Source organism: Ctenocephalides felis, unplaced genomic scaffold (genome assembly GCF_003426905.1).
Source record: "Ctenocephalides felis isolate EL2017-DRISC unplaced genomic scaffold, ASM342690v1 CF-g0.4_SCAFFOLD_03571, whole genome shotgun sequence".
Lineage (NCBI taxonomy): Eukaryota > Metazoa > Arthropoda > Insecta > Siphonaptera > Pulicidae > Ctenocephalides > Ctenocephalides felis.
In genome coordinates this window covers 17,966,660-17,989,836 of record NW_020539725.1, presented here as the reverse complement: position 1 = coordinate 17,989,836, position 23,177 = coordinate 17,966,660, and the positions used below count along the sequence as shown (strand labels likewise).

At 30.4% G+C, this 23,177-nt stretch overlaps 1 protein-coding gene and 1 long non-coding RNA gene across 2 annotated transcripts in view; one reads left to right on the top strand and one right to left on the bottom strand.

Moving 5' to 3' along the window:
* LOC113386936 overlaps positions 1 to 4,861 on the bottom strand; it is a 42,820-nt gene extending 37,959 nt beyond the window's left edge. The window contains exon 1 of the long non-coding RNA XR_003368029.1: positions 4,741 to 4,861. This is a non-coding gene — a long non-coding RNA (uncharacterized LOC113386936). The remainder of the gene's footprint in view (positions 1 to 4,740) is intronic.
* A 270-nt stretch (positions 4,862 to 5,131) lies between these two features.
* Positions 5,132 to 23,177, top strand: part of LOC113386798 (headcase protein-like) — a 675,189-nt gene continuing 657,143 nt past the window's right edge. Inside the window, exon 1 of the mRNA XM_026624555.1 lies at positions 5,132 to 5,189. Within this exon, the coding sequence (XP_026480340.1) occupies positions 5,146 to 5,189 (44 nt within the window). The 5' untranslated portion in view covers positions 5,132 to 5,145. The remainder of the gene's footprint in view (positions 5,190 to 23,177) is intronic.

Here is a 23,177-nt window from a genome sequence, read left to right as displayed (position 1 = left end):
AGTAAATTTGCATTTTTTAATGATGTCTTTTAAAACAAAAAAACCTTAAGTGCAAATATTAGTAGTATCCTACTTAATATTTCCATCAAGTTTGTTATACAAGATTAAATATATGTAAAATGCAACTTATTCCTTGTTGTATATTTTATCATAATATTTATTATAGGACCTCCCCTTATGTGCAAATAGTGGTTTCGTCCTGCTAATAATTAAGTTACAAAAATCTGAATAATTGTGAAATTCATGCAATTTCTTCATATAAATTTAAAATATTTTGACATGGCCTCCCCTAAGAAGCAAATATTGGTATCGTCCATCCGCTTTGTGCGTTCCTTCGTGTGTTACAAAATTCTGATTAAATTGTCAAATTCATAAATTTTTACTAGGAAAATGTATGCGTCCTCCCCTTATCATAAATAATGGAATCGCCCACCTAGTTTTAATTCGTCCAATGACATTTGTCTTATATATGTGCAAGTGTTTTGCAACCCTCTCAATCGGCTCGTAGAAAAATAGAAAAAAATAGTGTATTAGTGTATAAAATCATGGAAAAAGTATATAAAACAATTAAATAAAAAGAATGTAGTGCTAACTTTAATTATGAAATAAAATTATTGCAAATTATGAACCTGATGTGAACATTTTTATACATAAAGGTATTTTGAATGTAAATAGGTATTAATGTCATTTATGTCATTAGTACATATCAATGGGCATGCAGTATATAGCATTTAGTATTTTCGTTGCTTTTCTATATACAAATAATATATTTGATAAAATGTGTTTTTTTAACTAATTTATTTATTTTCAGCAGAAATTCAATTTTGAAAACAGAGGTCCTCAAAAACATTTCAAAAATAAAGTAAAGAACTCATTATAACAAAAAGTCAACTTCACAAATAGTGAAAAATACACAATCATAGGATATAAGATATAATGATCCAGAACATGTGAATAAAAACCATTAAATAAGTGCAAGGACATTAAAGTACAGTGATATTGTATAATTATAATTTGACTTTTGGGTGGCTTTGTGGACTGAAAAGTGTTTTATTTGTGTTAACAGTGTTGTGCCAAATTTTGCAACTATGTTTGACCAGGAAGACTACGCATTTCATATCTGAGGTTCTAATGCTACTAGATGTTTGGAAACACAAAACTGAAGGATGGATTTAAATGGAAATTTTCGTTGAAAAGGACCTCTTAGTTGATATTAAATTAATTTATCCATCTTCATCAATTTAACCAGTCAAATGATACAAGACATAAAACTGGAGATGCTTGAGAAAGAACAAATCGCTATGTATTTTATCTTCATTAGTGATATTTTTGTTGATCAGAAGAACATCATTATGAGAATCCATCCAAGTTCTATTAGTGATAAACCGCATTTTTAAAAAGGCAAATAATCGCTTATGGTCAAATAATTTTTTCGGTGTCGACTCGTAGTGATTGTTTTTCTCGATTTTTGAGCTATGTTTTTAATCCGAATTTGTTTATCGTTTTTAGTGTTTATGTAGTGTTTTATAAAGGCCTTTATAGTGTTCTAGTGCAGTGATAGTGTCCTGTTACGGTTCCTGGTTCCTGGTCCTGGTTCCTGGTCCTGGTTCCTGGTTCCTGGTCAGCTCTCTTCTGGAAATCACGAGGTAGTACAGCGATTTTTTTTAGCACGAATCGATATTTCATAATATTTTGAAAAATTGCTTAGTTTTTTTTTTCTATTTTTCAGACAACAAATTGGTAATCGGGATGTTCCAGAAGAATCGGTGATTTTAAATAAAGGTTAGTGCATTTTCATTCTTAGGCATGATTTCTAAGGGTACGGTCACACGTCTCGTTGTGCGTTTACAAAAAACCGTAAATTAGGTTATAGTTAGGAGGTTGCCAAATAATTATATAATTAATTTTTTTTAGTGTAGGCAAAATTGTGACCGTACCCCTTACTAATCCACAAATTTCTTCCAGCCTAATAAAAAACTTTTTAAAATAGAAGTGAGTGTAGTAGATAATAAAGTTGGTGTAAAATAATTAATTATTGAAACAAAAGTGCTAAATAAATAAATTTTGCATAATTTTGTGTAAAACAAATTGAAGAGATAGTTTATAAATGCATTACAATAAGGGCGAGCAACCTTTTAACCCACGGGCCAATTTAAATTTTCAAATTTTCTGCGGGCCGCACGTAATTGTTAATGGCGGCAGGCTCCGCTGTTTCATTGATACGGGGAAAAAGTGTTAAAAATGGTAATTCAGTTCAATTTGAGATAACGGCGCGTCCGATTTGAATTATTCCAACAACATTTTATTTGTGTTCATGAAAGTCATTTTATTTTTAAATTGGTCGTCAAGTTCGAAATTTGATTAAACATCCGTCAGATTATTATATTTCATTCGTTAGCTAAATACTGATATGTGAATTTTTTAAGACTGATCAAAACTATTATTTTTATCGCAAAAATAGAATACACTGTTTTCTATTTTTACGATATGTACATATAAATGTACTGATGTGAATTATCTAATGAAAAAGTAATTTACCCAAGGGCAGACTTATGTACCAATCCGCCAGATACATATTGAAATAATTATTTTTGAACTAAAAAAAACTAATTATATATACTGATGAATGCTATAGCATCCAAATCAAGTATTACGATTATATTTTACGCAATGTGCTTGCCCAAGCTAGTTAGTGGCTACTGAAGAATTAGTTAGTCATAACCTTGATAGGTATAATAATTACAAAAATGTAAGGTTATATAAAATTAAATTCAAAATTGATATCAAAATTTGCATTCTGAATCACAATAAAAATGAATATTATAGCATTCACGTTCGTTCGCCAATGGTTTAAATTTACTATTTTACTAAAAATAAGACAAAGCATTACACATAATTTGTGATGTTTTTTTATTATACAGAACTTAAAATTGTTGTTGATATTCTCCCGAAGAAACATTAACTTGTTTTGCAATTATTGTACTAAAATGGTTATATATAGGTCAGATTTATAAATCTAATTTTAAATTTAAAACTAGTTTTACAAATCCAGTTGCTTTTGTACATACTTTATCAATATTCATTGTAATTCTGCATTTTATTAACAGTAGGGTAAGTTATAGTGAACGCAAAAAAATCGAAAATATATTTTTTTTATATAACTTCATGTTTCAGAGGTTTCTGAACATTTTGGCAAACCTTAGAAAAAATTGATGTATGTGTGCATATGTATGTGTGAGAGTGTATGTGTGCGTGTGCATGTGTGCGTGTGTATGTGTGCGTGTGTATGTGTGCGTGTGTATGTATGTATTGTGTGTGCGGATACGAATTTTTGTTGACGATTTTGACAGCACGGATCAACCGATTTAAATAATTCAAATAACATTCGATTTGTATTGACAAGGGGAAGTGCTGATTAGTTTTTAGCAATGGCAGATCTAGCCGTTTCCAAGTTTTGAGAGAACGGACCGTCCGATTTGAATAATTTAAAAAAAAATATTTGTATTGACAAAATAAAGTATTGTTTAAGTTTTTGCGAAGGCATGTCTAGTGGTTTCAGAGATCGAGTGAAAAAAAGTAAAAAAAAAATGGCATTTGGCGGTCAAAAATGTTCATTAGAGTTATTATATTATCAGATATTTTATAAAGATTTTAATAATAAGTATGAATTTTGTTTATATTTCCATAGATTCCGTACCAATGTTTATCCGTTAGACTGCGATGCGGCGCTTACACGCTTCGATATTTCTTCTCTAAAGAGCCACGCAGCACAATTGCTTTGAAATTCATAGTATAAAAGAAATTTCGACATATAAAAAAAAATAATTTTTCAAAAATCTTTTTCTTTTCAGTTATCAGAAAATTTTAAAGGATTTTTTTTAAATTTAATTTTTGGTACTGGAAGTAATTTGCAATTTGCCTTATTGCACGATGCCATGCACCATTAGTTATTCTGGATTTTACATAAACTAAATATATAATCCTTGTTTGCCAAATGAGCTACCCGTCTGAATTATGAACATATCACATCTGAATTTTAGAAACATAGCTATTATATATATATAAAATTATAATTCTAAAAAACTTTCTAAAATTCAGATGTGATATGTTCATAATTCAGACGGGTAGCTCATTTGGCAAACAAGGATTATACATTTGGTTTATGTAGAATGCAGAATAACTAATGGTGCATGGCATCGTGCATTAAGGCAAATTGCAAATTACTTCCCGAACCAAAAATTAAATTAAAAAAAAAAAAACTTTAAAATTTTCTATACATAGCTTATGTATCACTACATAGACTATGTATTACTACATAAACTATGTATTACTAAAATTATGATTTTACGAAACAAATTAGTTAAGATTAGCGATATGGGGTTTTCAGCATTTCATTTCAAGGTTCGAATTCAAAGTTGAAGTTAAATTGATGGGCTGTAAACAGTGGCGTCGGAAACAAATTTTTGATGGGTGGGCTCGTGTTTTTTTGCTTAGGCAGCCAGTGTGGACTCGTTTTTCTTTTAGACATTTTAGAAAATATCATATCTTGAGATTGATGGATAGGCTCATCCCACCCAGCCCACACGGTTCCGACGCCACTGGCTTAAACCTAGTAATATAATAATAATCAATAATCTTCCAAAAGACCATATAACATATTATTTTCTATTGCAATTCATTGCGCACAATAATGTTTAAAATCTATACAATAATGTTATCCATTTGTCTTCAAACACTTACCACACAATAAAATCAACTAACAGCTCAAGAAATGTTTGTTGCACTTGTAAATTCTTCCAATTTCTATTATTTCCTTTTGTCACAATGCAATTCTAAGTCTTTCAATAACACCCAATTCAATCGGATCACAAAACACCATTGCGTGCATACTTTGTTTTGATAGTGGCCTCGGTCGGCCTTTGTAGTACCGATAAATATTTGACATCTATGGGCAATACAAAGGAACTGCATAGTTGTCAAATATTTAATGCAAAGTAAAATCCTCTCATTTTAAGTTTATCGATCGAACGAGACGGATGTGTTGAAGAGGTTAGGAGTTAAGTTGTGAGTAAATCTCGATTATATCATTATAGCAGTTACGCATATAAAGTTTTTATCGGGCGGTTTTCTGTTAGCAAGTTAATAATGTCGAGTGAGATTTGTTCTGAAGAAGTTACCGGCTTGGTACGGTAAGTACAATTACAACTTAGTATTATATTTTTTCTTTGTTCGGGACTTTAGTTAATTCTATCAATATTCCAAATACATAATATATTGTACTAATATATGTGAGTCGGTGTTTCAAAGCATGGTGCATTTCGGCATCTATATTGTCAAATCGAACATTTTTACAACTATTACAATGTATACTACTTTTAGGAAATCATTACAATGTATCATACATTAAATAATTTTTGAAAAAATATTGATCATAATGATAACTAAACTAGTTACTGGTAAATAAGTTTTTGTCGTTTGTTAATTAACTTCCCGTAGGGTAAGTTACAGTAATCGCAAAAAAATCGAAAATGAATTTTTTTTTTGTTTTTGAACATTTTGGCATATCTTAGAAAAAATAGATGTATGTGTGTGTGTGTATGAGTGTGTTGTGTGTGTGCGGATACAAATTTTTGCCAACGATTTCGGGAACACGGATCAACCGATTTGAATAATTCAAAAAACATTCGATTCATATTAATAAGAAGACGTGCTGATTAGTCTTTGGCGTAGGCAGGTCTAGCCATTTTGAAGATACGAGGCAAAAGTGCCAAAAACGGTAACTCGGTTTTTAAGAGAACGGAGCGTCCGATTTTAATAATTCAAAAAACATTTTACTTGTATTGACAAGATGAATAACTGATTAAATTTCTGGAGAGGCAGGTTTAGCGGTTATGGACTCTCAATAAAAATAAGTTAGAAAAATGCCTTTTGGCGGTCAAAAATGTTTATTGGACTTATACACATCAAATTATCAGATATTTTATAGAGATTTTAATAATGTGTACAGATTTTGTGTAAATTTTCATGAGTTTTTTGTATCAAGATTTTTAATTATGGTACGAGAAGTTCCAGCAATTTGCTTTACGGCACGATGCCATGCACCCCACTAGTGGTGCTAGTGATGGCAAGTGAGATCTGTTCTGAAGAAATCAACATGTCGGTGCAAGTACAATCACATTTTGATATTTTTTTATATTGTTCTTAGTGACTTCAGTTCTTATTGATAGTCTAAATAATATATTGTACTTGTTGTGAGTCGGTGTTTCAAAGCGTAGTGCAACTTCGACATCAATATTGTAACTTAAAAACTGATTTACTGCAATTGTTTGCTCCTGTATATTAGTACGTTATATATTTTAACCGTGGCGTAAGTACACCACGGCTAAAATATATAACAGTTTTTTAAAGAAAATTAGTTAATATCAATTCAAATTGTCATCTACTATGACGCCTAATCGAAGTTTTGCCGCGCATTTTTACAACAATTACTGTGTATACAATTTTTATGAAAGGTAATGACTAAATAATTTTTTAGGTATTTTCCTATTATCTTATCTTTTCCCGTAAGCACATTGCGTAATATAAAATCGTAATACTTGACTTGGATGCTGCAGCATTCATTAGTATATAACAATTAGTTTTTTTTTTAGTTTAAAAAGATATATTTCACATCATCTTATCCATAGATGCCACATTTTTATCGGTTTCGTAAAGTAAAATTATCTCATCTTAAGTGTTTTGATCGAACAGGACGGATGTCTTAAAGAGGTTATGAATTTAATTTTGAGAAAATGTAAAGTGATATCTTTACGATCGTTCTTTGATTTAGTTTTCGTCGTTCTTTAATTTTACAATCAAATAATGTCGAGAGATTGTTCTGAAGAAATTAGTGAGCTGATGTAAATACAATCACAACATTTAGATTTTTTTCTTACGATTACTTATTACTATTAATTATGATAGTCCATATTACGAAGATACATTGTGATATACAATACCAGTATACAATTATACATGTATAGGTTCAATTTTGACACGTGCACGCCGGGGCCGATTTTGATATGTTTTTGAGTGAGGCGGCGCGTGGTTATGACCTTCGAAATGCGGGTCTCCGGTGGCGCGCGCCGCCCGGTAGAAAAGTCTCGTGCTGTTGGCCAACGCCGGCTTGAATGTTTTCAGAATGCAGTTTATAGATAAGTTATTTTTCTATGAATGATAAATTGTAAATCAATTGTATCTTAGTAATTAGATGAAAGATAAATCACTTCGAATTGACTTGTATGTAACGATATCCACTAATTTGTAATACATATTAAAACTGTTAGTGTTATTTTGACTAGTTTGAGTAATTAATTTTGCTTGTCGATTTATTATGTGCGTTACCAATGATTGAACTAATTATTAGTTACCACAATTAATAATTAGTTCACATTTGAAGATTTGAAAATAATTTTGATTAACTGTCTATGAATTTCTTTTCTACTTTTTCGAATACACTTCGAGCGCACTGTACAAATATCGCCGCCAAAATGCAAGCTTTAATTAATTTTTATAATTAAACCCTAGACCATGTCTGAGCGTCGACGAAATTCGTTTTTCGAGGACCCCCTTTTTTCTCAGTTTAAGTTAACTAGTGGTGCACGGCATCGTGCCTTAAGGCAAATTGCTGAAACTTCCAGTGCCATTTAAATGTTTTAAAAGCTTTAAAATTTTTTGAAAACTTTATTATAAAAAAATATAATTTGAAATATTTATTTATATTCTGAAATTTGTTGAAAATTTTAAACTTATTTCAAAACCGAACTTTTCGAACTTTTTGATCACACTGCGTTAGCTGCTTAGAGACGAAATATCGAAGCGCGTAAGCGCCGCGTTGCACGGTTATACATTTTTACGGAACGCATAGAAATGTAAACGAAATTTGTACTTATTATTAAAATATTTAATCTGATAAATCTTTTATCTGATAATTTGATGTGCATATGTTTAATGATCATTTTGGTTCGCCAAATGGCTTTTCTTTACTTTTTTTATTGGATCTCCAAAACCGCTAGACCCTAAAATTTAATCAGTTTTTCATTTTGTTAATACAACTAAAATGTTTTTCCAATCATTAAATATTTCTAATCAAATATTTACAAAAAATGTAATAGACAAAAATTACACAAGTTAAAATAAACAAACCCTTCGGCAAAAATAGTTTGTTAGAAAAACACTGAAATTAAATAATTATCCCGCCGAAGTTACTTTTTTGCCAAATCATTTGATTAGCTAATTTTATAATTTCTTGATTGTCTTTCTGAATGAAAATGATTGGAAATCACCGATTTGATCAATAAATAATTAGACAAAAATTTGCAATCTACAATTGATTAATTAGATTAAAAAATCTATAATTATAATAATTTGAGTGCTCAAATCCGCACATAGATCGTACATATGGCATTACCGAAAAGCTATGGCCCATTATTCCAAAATTTAATGAATTTTTAAAATTATCCACTTATCGTAGTTCCATAAAATTTGTTAGTTTAAACTATAATTTTTATCTCCATACAGAATTTTTGTTTAATATTTCTACAATTAATAACGAAGAAAACAGCGCTGCCGATATTTACAAAAAAAACTAATCAGCACGAACAGTTTTTGAATTTTCAAACTAGGTTCAGAAATGACGAAATGTCGGACTTTTTAGGAATCTTCGATTTTTTGTCGACGATATCAGAGCGGATCAACCGATTTAAATGATTCAAAAAACATTCGATTCTTGTTGGTAAATTGGCAAAGGCAGATCCAGCGGTTTCAGAAATGCAAAAGAATTTAAATTAATTTGCAGTTTTTGAAAGAACTGATCATCCGATTAAAATGATTTAAAAAATCGTTGTGTTGACGGTATGAAACAATGATTAGTTTCAAATTAACAGTATTAGTAATATTTCTTTCAAAATTTTTAATACAAATATTATTTCTCATTGATTAATTTTTATTGATCGTTGATTAATTTTATTCCTCGAATATTTAATTACTGTTTTGATACGTTACTCGTATGTATTTCCAAAAGGAATAATGATTTACATTATGCTCACATAAGAAAAACACAAATGTAAACAACCAGAGAAGTTTAGATTTAATAATCTATAGTGTTGACAGACGATATTAGATAGTGCCCATAAGAATTAGGAGAGTAAAACGATAGTGCCCGTAAACCACTAACCGCCGACGCCTAAAGCCGCTACTGTTCATAGGCCTCTAATATTTTACAACGGTCAGTTTGGGCATAAATTCTACTAGTTGGAAACTATATTTGTACATACTATCTATATTTGTACACACCACTACCTATAATTTAAAATGACGTTATTTAATTATCAAATGAAGTATTGGTTCTTTGAAATTAGATTTGAACTTGGACGTGTAGAATGTAAGAGAGTGAAATTTGGGGAATATGGTTATAAGAAGTTTACGGTTAATTATAAAGGAAAAAATCGAACTATTTGCTGCTTCGTATACTTAAATATGCGACTCATGGAACAATTAAGCACAATATTTTAACCCTCCGTCGGTCGGCGTGGTCTGGCCAGACTTTTTTCGACTTCAATTAAAAATTAAAAATACTTCTAGTGATCCTATCGACTTGAAATTTCTTGACTTTTCCTAAAATTTCATTAGCTGTCGATCAATGAAAAAATCAGGACGAAAAAATGTACAGAAGGATAATTATAAGGATATTAACTTTTTTATACTTCGAACGGTCGGAAAGGTCTGTCCAGACCACCCATACATTTTGTATGAAATATACGCTTTTTGATATATGTAAACCAGTATTTTGTTTTTTTTCATGGTATTTTCTATTCAAACTGCGTTGTTTATATTCTTTCTAACATGAATGTTAGTATTTTCATGACGAGAGTTCCTTGAAAACCTACCAAACTTATTGATAATCGCAAACACTGAAAATCGGATGAGTAATGCACACATTCATTTCAAAGGCGCCGAAAAAGAATAAATATTGTTTTTCATTGATTTAAAAGAGAAAAATTAACAAAAAAGCAACGATTTTTTTATATTTCTTGATTTTTGTATATAATCGTTAATACATAAGACACCAAAAACTCATTTATCCCATATAAATGCATGTAAAATGAATGGTGGTCCAGCCAGACCTTTCCGACCGTTCGAAGGTGAAAAAATATCCGACCGACGGAGGGTTGAAGTTATTTTTATTCATTTTTCACACATAGTAGGTAAGTGGCGACCTAAATCAGATTTGGTTCGATCCCGCTTCGAGCAGTTTGTTGTCAAGCAGTAGTACAACGGTTTTCACTTGGAAAGATATATAGCAATATGTTTGCGAGTGAAAATAGCCCTGATTCGGCATTATTGCGTCAATAAATATTCGTTCTCTGACGTAAATTATAATAATTCATCACACATAGATAGTACATCTGTTGTTGTTCAAATACTAATAATAAAATTCACACATTGATTGGAATAATGTTTTCTTGTGCCCTCAATAATTTCTTACCTTAACATTATCATCTTTAATATATTCATGCTGAGCCTGTGTACACAACAAGTATGTATGCAGAATGTAGAAATGATAAGAATCCGATTTTAACCTTGGCTCGCGCCCGATGACTTCATACGCGGCTAGACATGTATTCAACGGAAGCCCACGCACAATTACGCTAATGGACGTAAATTTAATAAAACTCTCGATTAATTACAACTAAATTAGTGTGCCCGAAACTGATTGCATAACGAATACACTGTGTATTGTCCGCTATATTAGTGGCTTACATTTCAGTAATTGCTTTAGGTTTTATCGATTCATAGAATCAATGACAATTAAACGAGTGTTTCAAGCATTGCATAGACGAGATATGGATGAGATGATTCAGTTGATGTTTTTTCTTAGGTTTTATTGTAGAACAATAAAAAAACTATGTATTTGCTGTGCAATCAGGTGTTTAAGAAACATCAAAAAGATGCACTTGTGATAAAGTTGTTAGATTAGATTTGTAGGTTAGATATAATGTGTGAAAAGTACAGCAAACGCATAGATTTTTGACAATTAGTTACTACCAACTCATACGAGTATAGACCCGTGGCATAGCATTACCATAACATAGGTAACTACTTTATCCGAGAATTTGCCCTATTTATTCCGGTATATGTATCTGTCGTATATTGTTTTTTCTTTGTATAGCAAAGAAAATGCGTTTACGCATACCAGGTTAGGTCTTTTGTCTGGGTATGTCGTGTGGGTATAATACCAACTAAATCCTCCGCTTATGCCTTGACCTTGTCCCCACGGAAACCGCCGTTAGACATTACGTCAGGGGGGAGGCTCTAGACTTTTATATTTCTCACTCTTAATTAATTCGTCCTAATTGGTTCCATTCGCTCTTCTTCTTTTCGAAGATCGCAAGTTTATTGTTCTTTCGTTTACACACTAAATCAAATCATATCAAATGTAATGTGAATATTCATTATAGTAGATTTTTTTTATTATTGTTGAACATGGACTAGATTTTAACGGTTCTATGAGCTGTTGCGATAATTTAAATAACTAAGCCGATATGGCTTTTTATAGATGGCAAATACCAACGGCTATCCCATCTCTGTTTGGTGAATTTTATTATTGTAATATTTATAATTCTGATGATTTTTTGTAAGATGCAGCAATGCCGTTTTTTCTACATCTGCTTCTATTTTCACATGCTAATATTATATATTGATATCTATATTTCCAACCGATGTTAATGCATGATATCAGATTGCTCGAGGCGGACATCGAACCTGGAACCTCTGATTGAAATCCCATAGGTCTGACCAGTTTCCTACGGCCGAGCATTCGTGGAAATACATAATAAAAACTTATTTGTACCTTAATTTTCTTATGTACTAGTGGAACTATGCCGAGAGGACACTTGTACTTTACACAAGTCCAAACAAGTTTAATGAATCATCTTATACGATACGGTTCGAACAGTTTTGTATGAAATGATTATTCTAATATAATAGCTGTATATCCTTTCTGATAATTTAATATAATCTTTAGTTGCCAATTTTGTTTTTATTTCTCTTAATCACAATCTTTACACAAAAAACAAGACATTCAGTAATTTTGAAGATATATGAGCATTTAAAATCAATTCTAAAATATTACTCAAAAGTGAGATTTTCAACTTTGATAAATGAAAATTAAAAGATATAGTCATATGAAGTAAGCTACTAACTCTTTTTTATTTTATACAAATATTCTTCTATGTCAGATGTGAGAACTAAGTACTTTTCATAATATTACCCAAAATTAATTTTCTTTAGATATTCAATTATTGCAAAATGTTTATATTGTTTGCCAGTGAACTCAGGATTTAAGAAAATTTACACTATTGTAAAGAATTGCTCAAAAATTTGTGTGTACGGATATAGCATTCCTAAACTTTTGTTTGTAATATGTAATAGAACCAAATCATTGTACCTAATATATAATTATAATAACAGTAATTAATTACTAATTAATTCATCCATATTTGATTTAATTTTGTTACTAGAATTTATCTAAAAGGGCTGATTATATTATTGTATTTGATGAAGCAATGGTAAGGGCTATTTTCACTTGTAAAAATTTTAAATCCTTAAAATATTATAGCTGTAAATATGTTTACAAGTGAGTTTTTCAGCTTCCTTCCGCGCTTTATTCAAACATGAAATGCCTTTTTTAAATTTAACTCCGTTCTAACAATTCGGTATAATATAATATAATTCAGAGCATATATAATTATTTAATTTTACTATATAACCTTTAATCATAAAGGTTAAATGTTATGTTTATACCATAATAATAATTTTATGGAATCGTTAATATTTGTAGTTTGAAGTTTAATAATATAGCATACGGTCGTTCATATGTGGGTCAAATACTCACGAGTATGGAGGAGGTACTATATAGAATCCGATTCGGAATAACAGGCGCGATTATATTTCCAAACGAATACTTCTTTGTTCCGAAAACAACAGGATCAGCGCGTTTGCGAGTTACGTAATTTCCTGAATGGCCCTGTTTTGGTGACTGCTATGTAATTAAAGGAAATTATTGAATGATTTACGTCCATCATAAATTACTACGCATAATATATATGTTTTCAAATGACAGGGTTTCGAATATCTTTGATATTCAAATAAGTATACAGTATGTTTATAAAGTGCTTAAAATAATGTGGGCACGAATTTAATGTTCTGTGACGGCGAAGATTTGAAAGAATTATATTATTGTTGTCGGTTTAAGCGTCAGAACTCTGGCCATATGTATTATTGTGTTTCGAAAATTGGTTTTCTCTGAAATAGGAGAGTCATGATGAAATAGATGGAAAAATCTGATAGTTAATTCTAGTAACTATAATTATTTTAATGTTTTTAACATAAAAATAATTAGTTCCATCATATAGTTCCCACTTAAATCGTTTTAAAGGAACATCGTGGATTATTTATGAAGTCCATTGCTCCGGTTTTATAGTTTTTATTGAAAAATATATATTTTTAATAGATCTTACTAGGTTTCGGCGGTTATTTGAATGAAGTGGTCGAGCGACTGTCCAGAATTTTTAACCTCCCATAGGGTAAGTTAATGTAATCATCCAAAAATCGAAATTGAAAATTTTTGCATTTCTCGACGTTTTGAAGGTTTCTGAACATTTTGGCATACCTTAGAAAAAATGGATGTGTGTGTGTTTTGTGTGTCCGCATTTATTCGTTCACGTTTTCGGGCGCGCGGATTAACCGATTTGAATGGTTCAAAAAACATTCGATTTCTATCGATAGGGAAGGTCCAGAACGGTTACGGACATAAAGAGCAAAAAGTGCAGAAAATAAAAATCGAGATTTTGAGAGAACGGAGCATCCCGATTTGAATGATCTAAAAAACATTCAATTAGTAATGATTGGGAGAAGTGGTTATTAATTTTTGGTGAAGGCATGCGCAGTCATTTCGAAGATACAGAGGTAAATGTGCAAAAATGGCAGTTTTTGAGAGATCTAAGCTTACGATTTAAATGATTCAAAGAACTTTTTGCTTGTTTTAACAAAATAATGAATTTTGGAAAAAAAATTGTTTCATTCAGACTCCTCTGCCCCCCATGTCAACCCAAAATAAGCAAACCAACAACCCCCCCGCCCCCCTATAGTGCTTACGTAATACTTGAACGACCCCATATCGAAAATAATTCAGATTTTATTTTTAATTCTGACTAAAGTTCTAATATACTTTAAACAAATAATTTCAACTTTGTAATTCAGTTTATATAATTCTCATAAATATTAGACAATGTTACAATATTTATAATGATCTGTTTGAAACCATTCAGTATTCCTCGAACTATCATTTCTAGAGCATTTCTAGAACAAATATAAAAAATAGATAAAATAAATTCAATTATTGAATGAAACTTTGATTATCAAAGATATAAGAAGAGGTGTTTTCAATCAACTTGAGTATGCTTACGATGACATGCTGTAATTGCGTATAAGGTCAAATTTAATTCACATCTATTAAATCTTATTGATAACTTTATAAATAGATATCTGGACATGCAAGTATTAGAAAAAATATATCAAGTGATAAAATAACATATGTACTGTGTAAAATGTATTAGTAATTCTTGAACAATTTGCTTTGGGGTAGTACAACCAACATAAATATTAGAGGCGTTTTAAGCAAATATCAGAAGCGTCTAATAATTGTAATAGGTTATTTCGCCAAAAATATTCATATGAATTCATTGACAGAAGAGATCAGAAAATTTGCAAAAAAAACAAGGAATGACTAAAAAATCAACCAAATAAACTCGCGAAAAATCTGTTCTCTTAGAATCTTTTAAATAACATGTTTTTAGAGTTGGCTTTCTCATAATTATTTGAGGTTCAATTATAGTAGCCTGTATTTTTATTCTATTTCTAATCTCAAATCTAAAATAAATATAAAGGAGGACTACAATTTAAAATCTTTTTACTATATCCTGACTAAGTTTACTAATGCAAACAAATGTATTAAAACTATCAAACTGTTTATATCGAGCAATAATGACATCAGATTTTCCCTTGAGATTATAGATCTATGGGGGCGTCCATTAATCATGTGAGGTTTTTAGGGGGAGGGGGGTTTGACAAAAAATTACGAAATATCACGTGGGGGAGGGAGGGGTATAGTAAGATATCACGTGTATTTATTTTAACTGTTTTTTTTGATCAAACATTTTCAAAAAAAAATTACTTTATTCAAAAGTTTTACAGTTTTTTCACATAACTAAAGATACACATGATTGGGGAGACACGTTGGTTGTTGATTTGCTTATTTTGGGTTGACATGGGTTGCAGAGAAGTCTGGATGATGATTGCGTCATAGGTAGTATTTTAATTTTTTACATTAATTGCAAAATGTTTACCTAAGCATAAGGGTAGGGGGTAAGAGCTTTGCTTACTTTTGCTGTCAAGGGGGATGGGGGGGGGGTAAATAATTGTAATAAATCTGCTTACGTAATACTTGAACGATCCCAGAGGATCATCCCATCAATAGGAGCAAACTGAGATACGATGAGAGAGGATCTGATGAGTTTTGCACTAAATAATGTTGCCAAACTAGAATAAACATAATTCTTACATCTGTTGTTAAATGGGAGCAAAAAATCTGATCTTGCTCTAAAGTTGTTTCACGTTAATGAAAACTCAAAGTGGACTATGAGGTTTATGTTCCATTAATATAATGAAAAAATTAAGTAAAATAATGTAAGCATAATGGAGATAATTAGAAAATATTATATTGTTAACGCTTTAATGGCGTTCAGGTATATTCGGGATGGTTCACTCCGCTCACAAATTTTTCACATATATATTCTTGGCATTGCCAAGTTGGAAATAACCCTCTATTTTTCTTCTTTTTATGCAAATTGGAAACAAGTACTGAGAAATATGTTGCATGCAAGTGAATACCTACCTCTATACGAGCAAAATTTGATAAGTTCTTTTGTTTTGCTCATCAAGTCATGTAAGTAGCATGATCTATTTTTTTTCTTGAGATTCCGTATCGAGATTAAATAGAGTTTTTATGATATAATGTACTGGTTTACCTTCTGCATTTCCAGCCAGCACTGGAACTCTTATCAGTGCACGGAGTGTCCATTAATAAACCTGTCATGCGATGAGCTTTATCATTAAATAAATTGTTTATTCCGATGTGCGCGACCATGCCAACATATTGTTCGTTGAGCGCGATGTCTGGATGCACGCGATTAATAATAATAATAATACATACTAGAATTTTCTGATCGGCGAGATTACTAAAATGGGTTATTTGATAATTATTTCACAATTACTATTCAAATAGTCATCTTTTATGGTGGATTCAAAGCAAACAGTTCAGTGCTGGTTTTATTTCAGAAAATTTAGAGTTCCATAGAGCAAATTTTTTGTAGCATGTATTACTTTAACAGGGATCATATTTTATACAAGGAGTTACTTTGATGAATTAATTTTATGACCCTTATATAGTATTGATTTAAATCATTATGTAATAAAATGTTTTGGATAATAATTTCAACCTTTTTTTTAATTTATGACAACAATTAGAGCTATTCTTATGCGTTCTATAAGCTGTCACGTCATTCTTTATAGCTTACCTTTATTCAATAAAAGTAAGCTCTAACGCAATAAAGTTAACAAAATAAAGTTGTTCATTTCTTTTTTTATTTTCATATCTTAACAGCAATCAAAACCTTATGTCCTATGAGCTGTTGGGCTGAAACTTCTCCTTACTTCGTATTTTTAGACGGTAACATAATGGTTACCCATCCATATTTAATGATTTTATTATTAAAATTTATCTAATAAGGCTGACTTTTCATTGGTGCAGCAATACCGGGCAAAGGCTATTTTCACTTGGAAACATATTGCTATCTATTTATTCATTTATTTATTTATTTATTCATAAGCAAGCCGTAATCAATAATAATAGATATTATTTCAGGCTCTTGTCGAGCTTATTCATAATTAATATTGAACGGATATTAATTTTATAATAATCATAATAGTTGCACAAATTTCGCTTCTGAGAAAAAAAAGCTAAAAAAAAGCATTCGAACATTAAATGCAATACAATACAATCAAGTTCATCATATTAAAGTCTATTTGACGACCAGTCAAGCTCAAAATTCTTGCACAAGGTTGAAAGTTATACTCATTTAAAACCGTAAAAAATTTAAATTAATAAAATAGCAATAAAAAAACATGGTTATACAGGCGATCAAATGGTCAGACTACATATATAAAGGATAAGGATTATGCAAGAAAATAGTTATTGAAATCAAATTGAGAAAATTCAGTAATGTCATAAAAAGGTAATTCTTTAAAAAGTTTAACTAGGGAAGCATGAAATTTTTTGCGGTCTAAGTTGCGGATATTGAGTGGAAGTTTATTTATAAGCTGAATACCTTGACCGTCGATCGTATTGAAAGAGCTATATTTACAAGTGAAAATTGTTGTCACTGCCGCCTGACAAGAGGCTGCTCAAAATGGGTGTTTTCTTTGTGATGAGATTATGTTAAGATATTTATAATATTAATTTCAGCAATGCCCCGTTACGCTAATTTTATTAACTTTCATAGAGTAAGTAACCGCAAAAAAATCTAAAATGTTTTTTTTTTTTATATCTTAACGTTTCCAAGTCTTATGAACATTTTGGCATACCTTAGAAAAAATGTATGTAGGTGTGCATGTGTGTTTACTATGTATTTATGTATGTTCGGATACAATTTTTGGTCGACGTTTTCGAGAGCACGGATCAACCGATTTGAATGATTTGATGAAAAAATTTGATTGTTGAGAACATTTGATTTGTATTGATGGGGAGGTCCAGCAGTTTCGAAGATACGGAGAAAAGTGCAACAACTGGCAATTACGTTCTTGAGCAAACAGAGCTATCGAACTATAATTCAAAATTACATTTACGAATGATTAAGAATTATTCAAAAAACATTTTACTTGTATTGACGATTTGAAGAAATGGTTAGATTTTAGGGATGTCAGGTCCTACGGTTTGGGTGATACAAAGGTAAATGTTCCAAAAATTGGAATAGATAGTCAAAAATGTTTGTCTGTTTTTTTTTATTTTGTCTTTGAAATACGATTGTTTAAAGTTATAGCATTCATACTTATATTATTATTAACCTGTTAACCGGTCGTGTATTGTCTCTATAATTTCATAGTTTCATATTTTATTGATACCAAATGAATGGAAACCTATAAAATATATTGATTTGATAATATTTTTGAAGTACAAACAAGAAAGCACAAAACAACTACAAGTTTAACAGTCAATCAAAAATATACGCCTTTGAGACGTTTTCATGCGTCCTGCCCGGTTAATAGGTTAATTATTGATCTTATTTTTATTGATAATTGATTTTTTTTTCTTCTATCCTTCAACCACTACAGTATATTTCTTCTATTCTTCAACCACTACTGTATATCAGGTTGTCCGAGAGAGAAATTGGACCTCGAACCATGTGGTTGTAAATGCATAGTCACTAGAGTTTCAAACCAACACAATTTTATTTCAACTTCTTTTTAGGATACTAATAAAGATTTTTTTTAAACATCAAACCGTTTATTCAGCATAATGATTTGAAAAAAAAATTAGATTTTTTCTTGTATTTAGCATTCGTAAACTACATGAAATATACCAAAAAACTCAGAAAGAAGTTATTTCTATTTTGGACTTTTAAAATCGGCGGAAGTATTTTCAGTTTTTTTTATGTTGTAATTTATTTTTGTTAATCAAGACTTTACCGTCTTATTTACAAAATTGATACGTGCAAAAAAATAATAATACAAAAAAATACAATAAATTAAATATAAAATGAAAAAAATTAAATATAAAATGAAAAAAGTTAAAATAAAATAAACTAAAAACTACTATTTTTATTATTACAAAAATAAAACATAAATGGACTATGACGTGAAGATGTATGCCGCGCCGCGTACTATGGCAGGGCGCGTGCAGATATTGGGCTTCGTGTTCAAGTGAAAAAGTTCTGACAATGAGTCAAAATGTATGCGTTTGCATTTAAGAGTGATAAATTTTCGATTTGAGGAACTACCTAGAACTTAGTTTTTTTTTTTATTTCTTTGCGAACCCTATTTCAGTAGCAGCAATTAACTTTTTACATAAATTTACATCAAATAGTTACATAAATTTTAAGGCATCATTATCATAATATTTATATAAAAGCTTCACTATTTTTTCATCATCATTGGTCGGCCAGTTTACACTATAATTATCCCATTAATTCTATGTAGATTAATGTCTTATCTCGCATATTATTCGGACGATATTAATTACGATTATTCAAATTCTTCGTATGAATCTATTTAATAAATCGTCATTAATTCATCTAAAGGTTACCGATTGTAAGAAATCATCAAATGAAAATTGTGTGCTAACAATTATCGAACATTTCTGAGAAGCGCGCGATCATTCTCGAATTCTTTTCGCGCTATTAACTCCACAAACGACATACAGGCTGGCGGAGTTCTAATGTGGAACACGCATGCCGCCAGAGCGCATATGTAATAGCATAGAAATATAGAATAGAACGAGATGTATGTGTATATGTGGTATAACAACAAAGGCATGTTTTCAACATGTGCGATCATCCAGGGTAAATACTTCGCACTTTGATGATTTATTTATTTATTTGGTTTTGTAGTCGATGGTTTTAGACCGACTCTCAATTCTTGAAATTTTCTACATTATAGGCAAAATTGATAAATAAAACACTAAGAGTAGGGCGAGGCACAAAGGTCCAATTTGACTCTGAGAAATTGTTAAAATCAAACTAATTATGTATATTACAACAAATAACACATATCAAACAAACTACCATCTAAGTATGTTCTATAAAACTACTAGCTAATTATGTGTATATGTGGTATAACAACAAAGGCATGTTTTCAACATGTGCGATCATCCAGGGTAAATACTTCGCACTTTGATGATTTATTTATTTATTTGGTTTTGTATTCGATGGTTTTAGACCGACTCTCAATTCTTGAAATTTTCTAGATATACCTACATTATAAGCGAAATTGATATATAAACGAACTTGGATAAGGCGAGGCACAAAGGTCCAATTTGACTGCGAGTAATTGTTAAAATCAAACTAATTATGTATATCACAACAAATAACACATATCAAACAAACCACCATCTAAGTATGTTCTATAAAACTACTAGCTAATTATGTGTATATGTGGTATAACAACAAAGGCATGTTTTCAACATGTGCGATCATCCAGGGTAAATACATCGCACTTTGATGATTTATTTATTTATTTGGTTTTGTAGTCGATGGTTTTAGACTGACTCTCAATTCTTGAAATTTTCTACATATACCTATATTATAGGCAAAATTGATATATAAAACACTTGGGAAGGGCGAGGCACAAAGATCTAGTTTGACTTTGAGGAATTGGCTAAATCAAACCGATTATGTATATAACAACAAATAACACATATCAAATAAACCACCATCTTAGTATGTTCTGTAAAACTACTAGCTAATTGCTAAAAAATTGCTAATTCATCCTTATATAAATATGTTTTTAACTTCTCGTAGGGTAAGTTATAGTAATCGCAAAAAAATCGAAAATGAAAATTTTTATATATCTTTACGTTTGAAAGGTTTCTGATTATTTTGGCTTACCTTAGAAAAAATTGATGTGTGTGTGCGGATACAAATTTTCGTCGACGATTTCGAAAACACCGATCAACCGATTTGAATAATTCAAAAAACATTCGAGTCGTATTGATAAGGCTGAATAGTTTTTGGCGAAGGCAGGTCAAGCCGTTCCGAAGATACAGGGCAAAAAGTGCCAAAAACGACAACTCAGTTTTTAAGACAACGGAGCGTCCGATTTTAATAATCCAATAAACATTTCACTTGTATTAACAAGATGAAGAACTGATTAAATTTTTGGGAAGGCAGGTCCTGCGGTTATTGACTCTAAATAAAAATAAGTTAGAAAATTGCCATTTGGCGGTCAAAAATGTTTATTGGACTTATGCACATCTAATTATCAGATATTTTCTAGAGATTTTCATAATGTGTACACATTTTGTGTAATTTTTATAATTATGGTACGGGAAGTTCCAGCAATTAGCTTTAAGGGGGTGTCCATGAATTGCATGAATTACTTTTGAAACAAAATTATTTTTGAAACTGATGCATTTGTGTGTGCGAAAACGACGACGAATAAACGACGATGGTTAAATAGAGGCTTAAATAAAAGTTTGTTAAATGAAGGTTAAATATAAGACACATACACACACGCATACCTTTTCTTTATAATTTTGGGTGTAGAACGATTTAGAATGACTTGAAATATAGAGAAAATGGATTGGCAGGCAAAATTACAAGCTCTCAATCCGAATATACCAATCGCATTTTTTACTACGAATAGTATTATTTTTTTGTCATACTTAACTTAATTATATTATTAAGTATTTATACAATTGAGTTCGTCAATCGCTACTATAATATAAGGAAATTTTCATGTGCGACTTTATTAGATAATTTTGTTCAAAATGTATGAAGTTCTCTTAATGTATCAAAGATTTTATTTTCCATAATTCCAGAAAAATATTATTTTTCGCGTCATACATTTATAATTGATTGACATGGCCTTATATCAACGCATTTCTTTTTTTCTGCCAAATCGTAGATCTTATTCTTAGTTTTAGACACTATGACTAACACGGCAATTACCATATAATTTTAATATTTAATTAATAACATTATTAATTTATAGGTATTCACATACAAAACTATACTAGTTTTTATTAAAAAAAACTTACATTATTTTCACAATAACAATATAAACCTTATTTAAGTGCAAAGTAAAGTCGCTAATGTCTTATTAATTTTTACACCAGTAACTACAGAAACTACAGAAACCCAATAAGCAGCAACAAGATAATTTTGGATTATTAATCAAAAATTTTACTGGCTAATTGACTACCAATACTGTACCACATTTTAACACAGCATTTCACTTCATCATGTCATATCTTAAACAATATAAAAATTACTTCATTTAAGTTTCAAGTATATTATTAAATCATTTAGTTAAGAATAATGATAATTTGGTGTAATATCTTCATTATAAAACATAACTTAGTACGATCATTTTGGCTTGAAGTATTTCTCTAACTATGAATCAATTATAAATAATTTTCTAATCTAAAAATTCAAATTAGAGATAAATAATTTCAAGCATCAATCGAGATACGTGTGTGTTGTTTGATCGTGCATAGTTTTCATTCTGATCGCATACAGTCAGAAATGTAATCGTATTTTGGTATTGCGGGCCTCCAAACGAATATTCGCGCCTGCGCCTTATCAAAGTAAAGCACACATTCAAATTACGGTATATCTATTTACGAATACAAATAAATTGCGCTGCATCTCGAGCCCAAACAAACACATGCAATGCCTATAGAGGAACCGCGCTGTTTGGGTGCCCGCGACATAGTGAGAGGGCTGGAAGAAGTAGGCTCGTTTGTTAATATGATAGTATATTATTATTTTACACAAATTTAGTGTTCAATCAATTTTACATCATAATTAATTTTTTCTGTTGTTTTCCCTGGTTTGATTACTGAATGATGACACATATCAAGTGTCGAAACGTTTAATGGAATAAATAATTTGGTTATTTAATCTTTTTTTAATTCGACGATTGGGCTGCAAAAACATTACAAATATGTATCAACGTCGACAAAACTATCGTGTATATATATATATATATATATATATATATATATATATAATTTGGAATGAATTCCAGTCCAAACTTCGAAAAAAAGGTTAAACGAAAAAAATCCTCTATTGAGTATACGTTTCAACACTTGGTTGACCAGGGCAAAAACAAACTTTAAACACTAATAATAGTTTAAAAAATATTTCAACTTTAATTAGAAAAAACAACACATAACTTATCATTCAAATCTGCTCTAAGCGACTAAAAAAAAGTTCTAAAGCGACTAAAAAAAAAAGACTAAAAAAAGTCGTGAATTATTAATGACACTATTTAAGAATTTATGCAATAATAAATATCAAAGG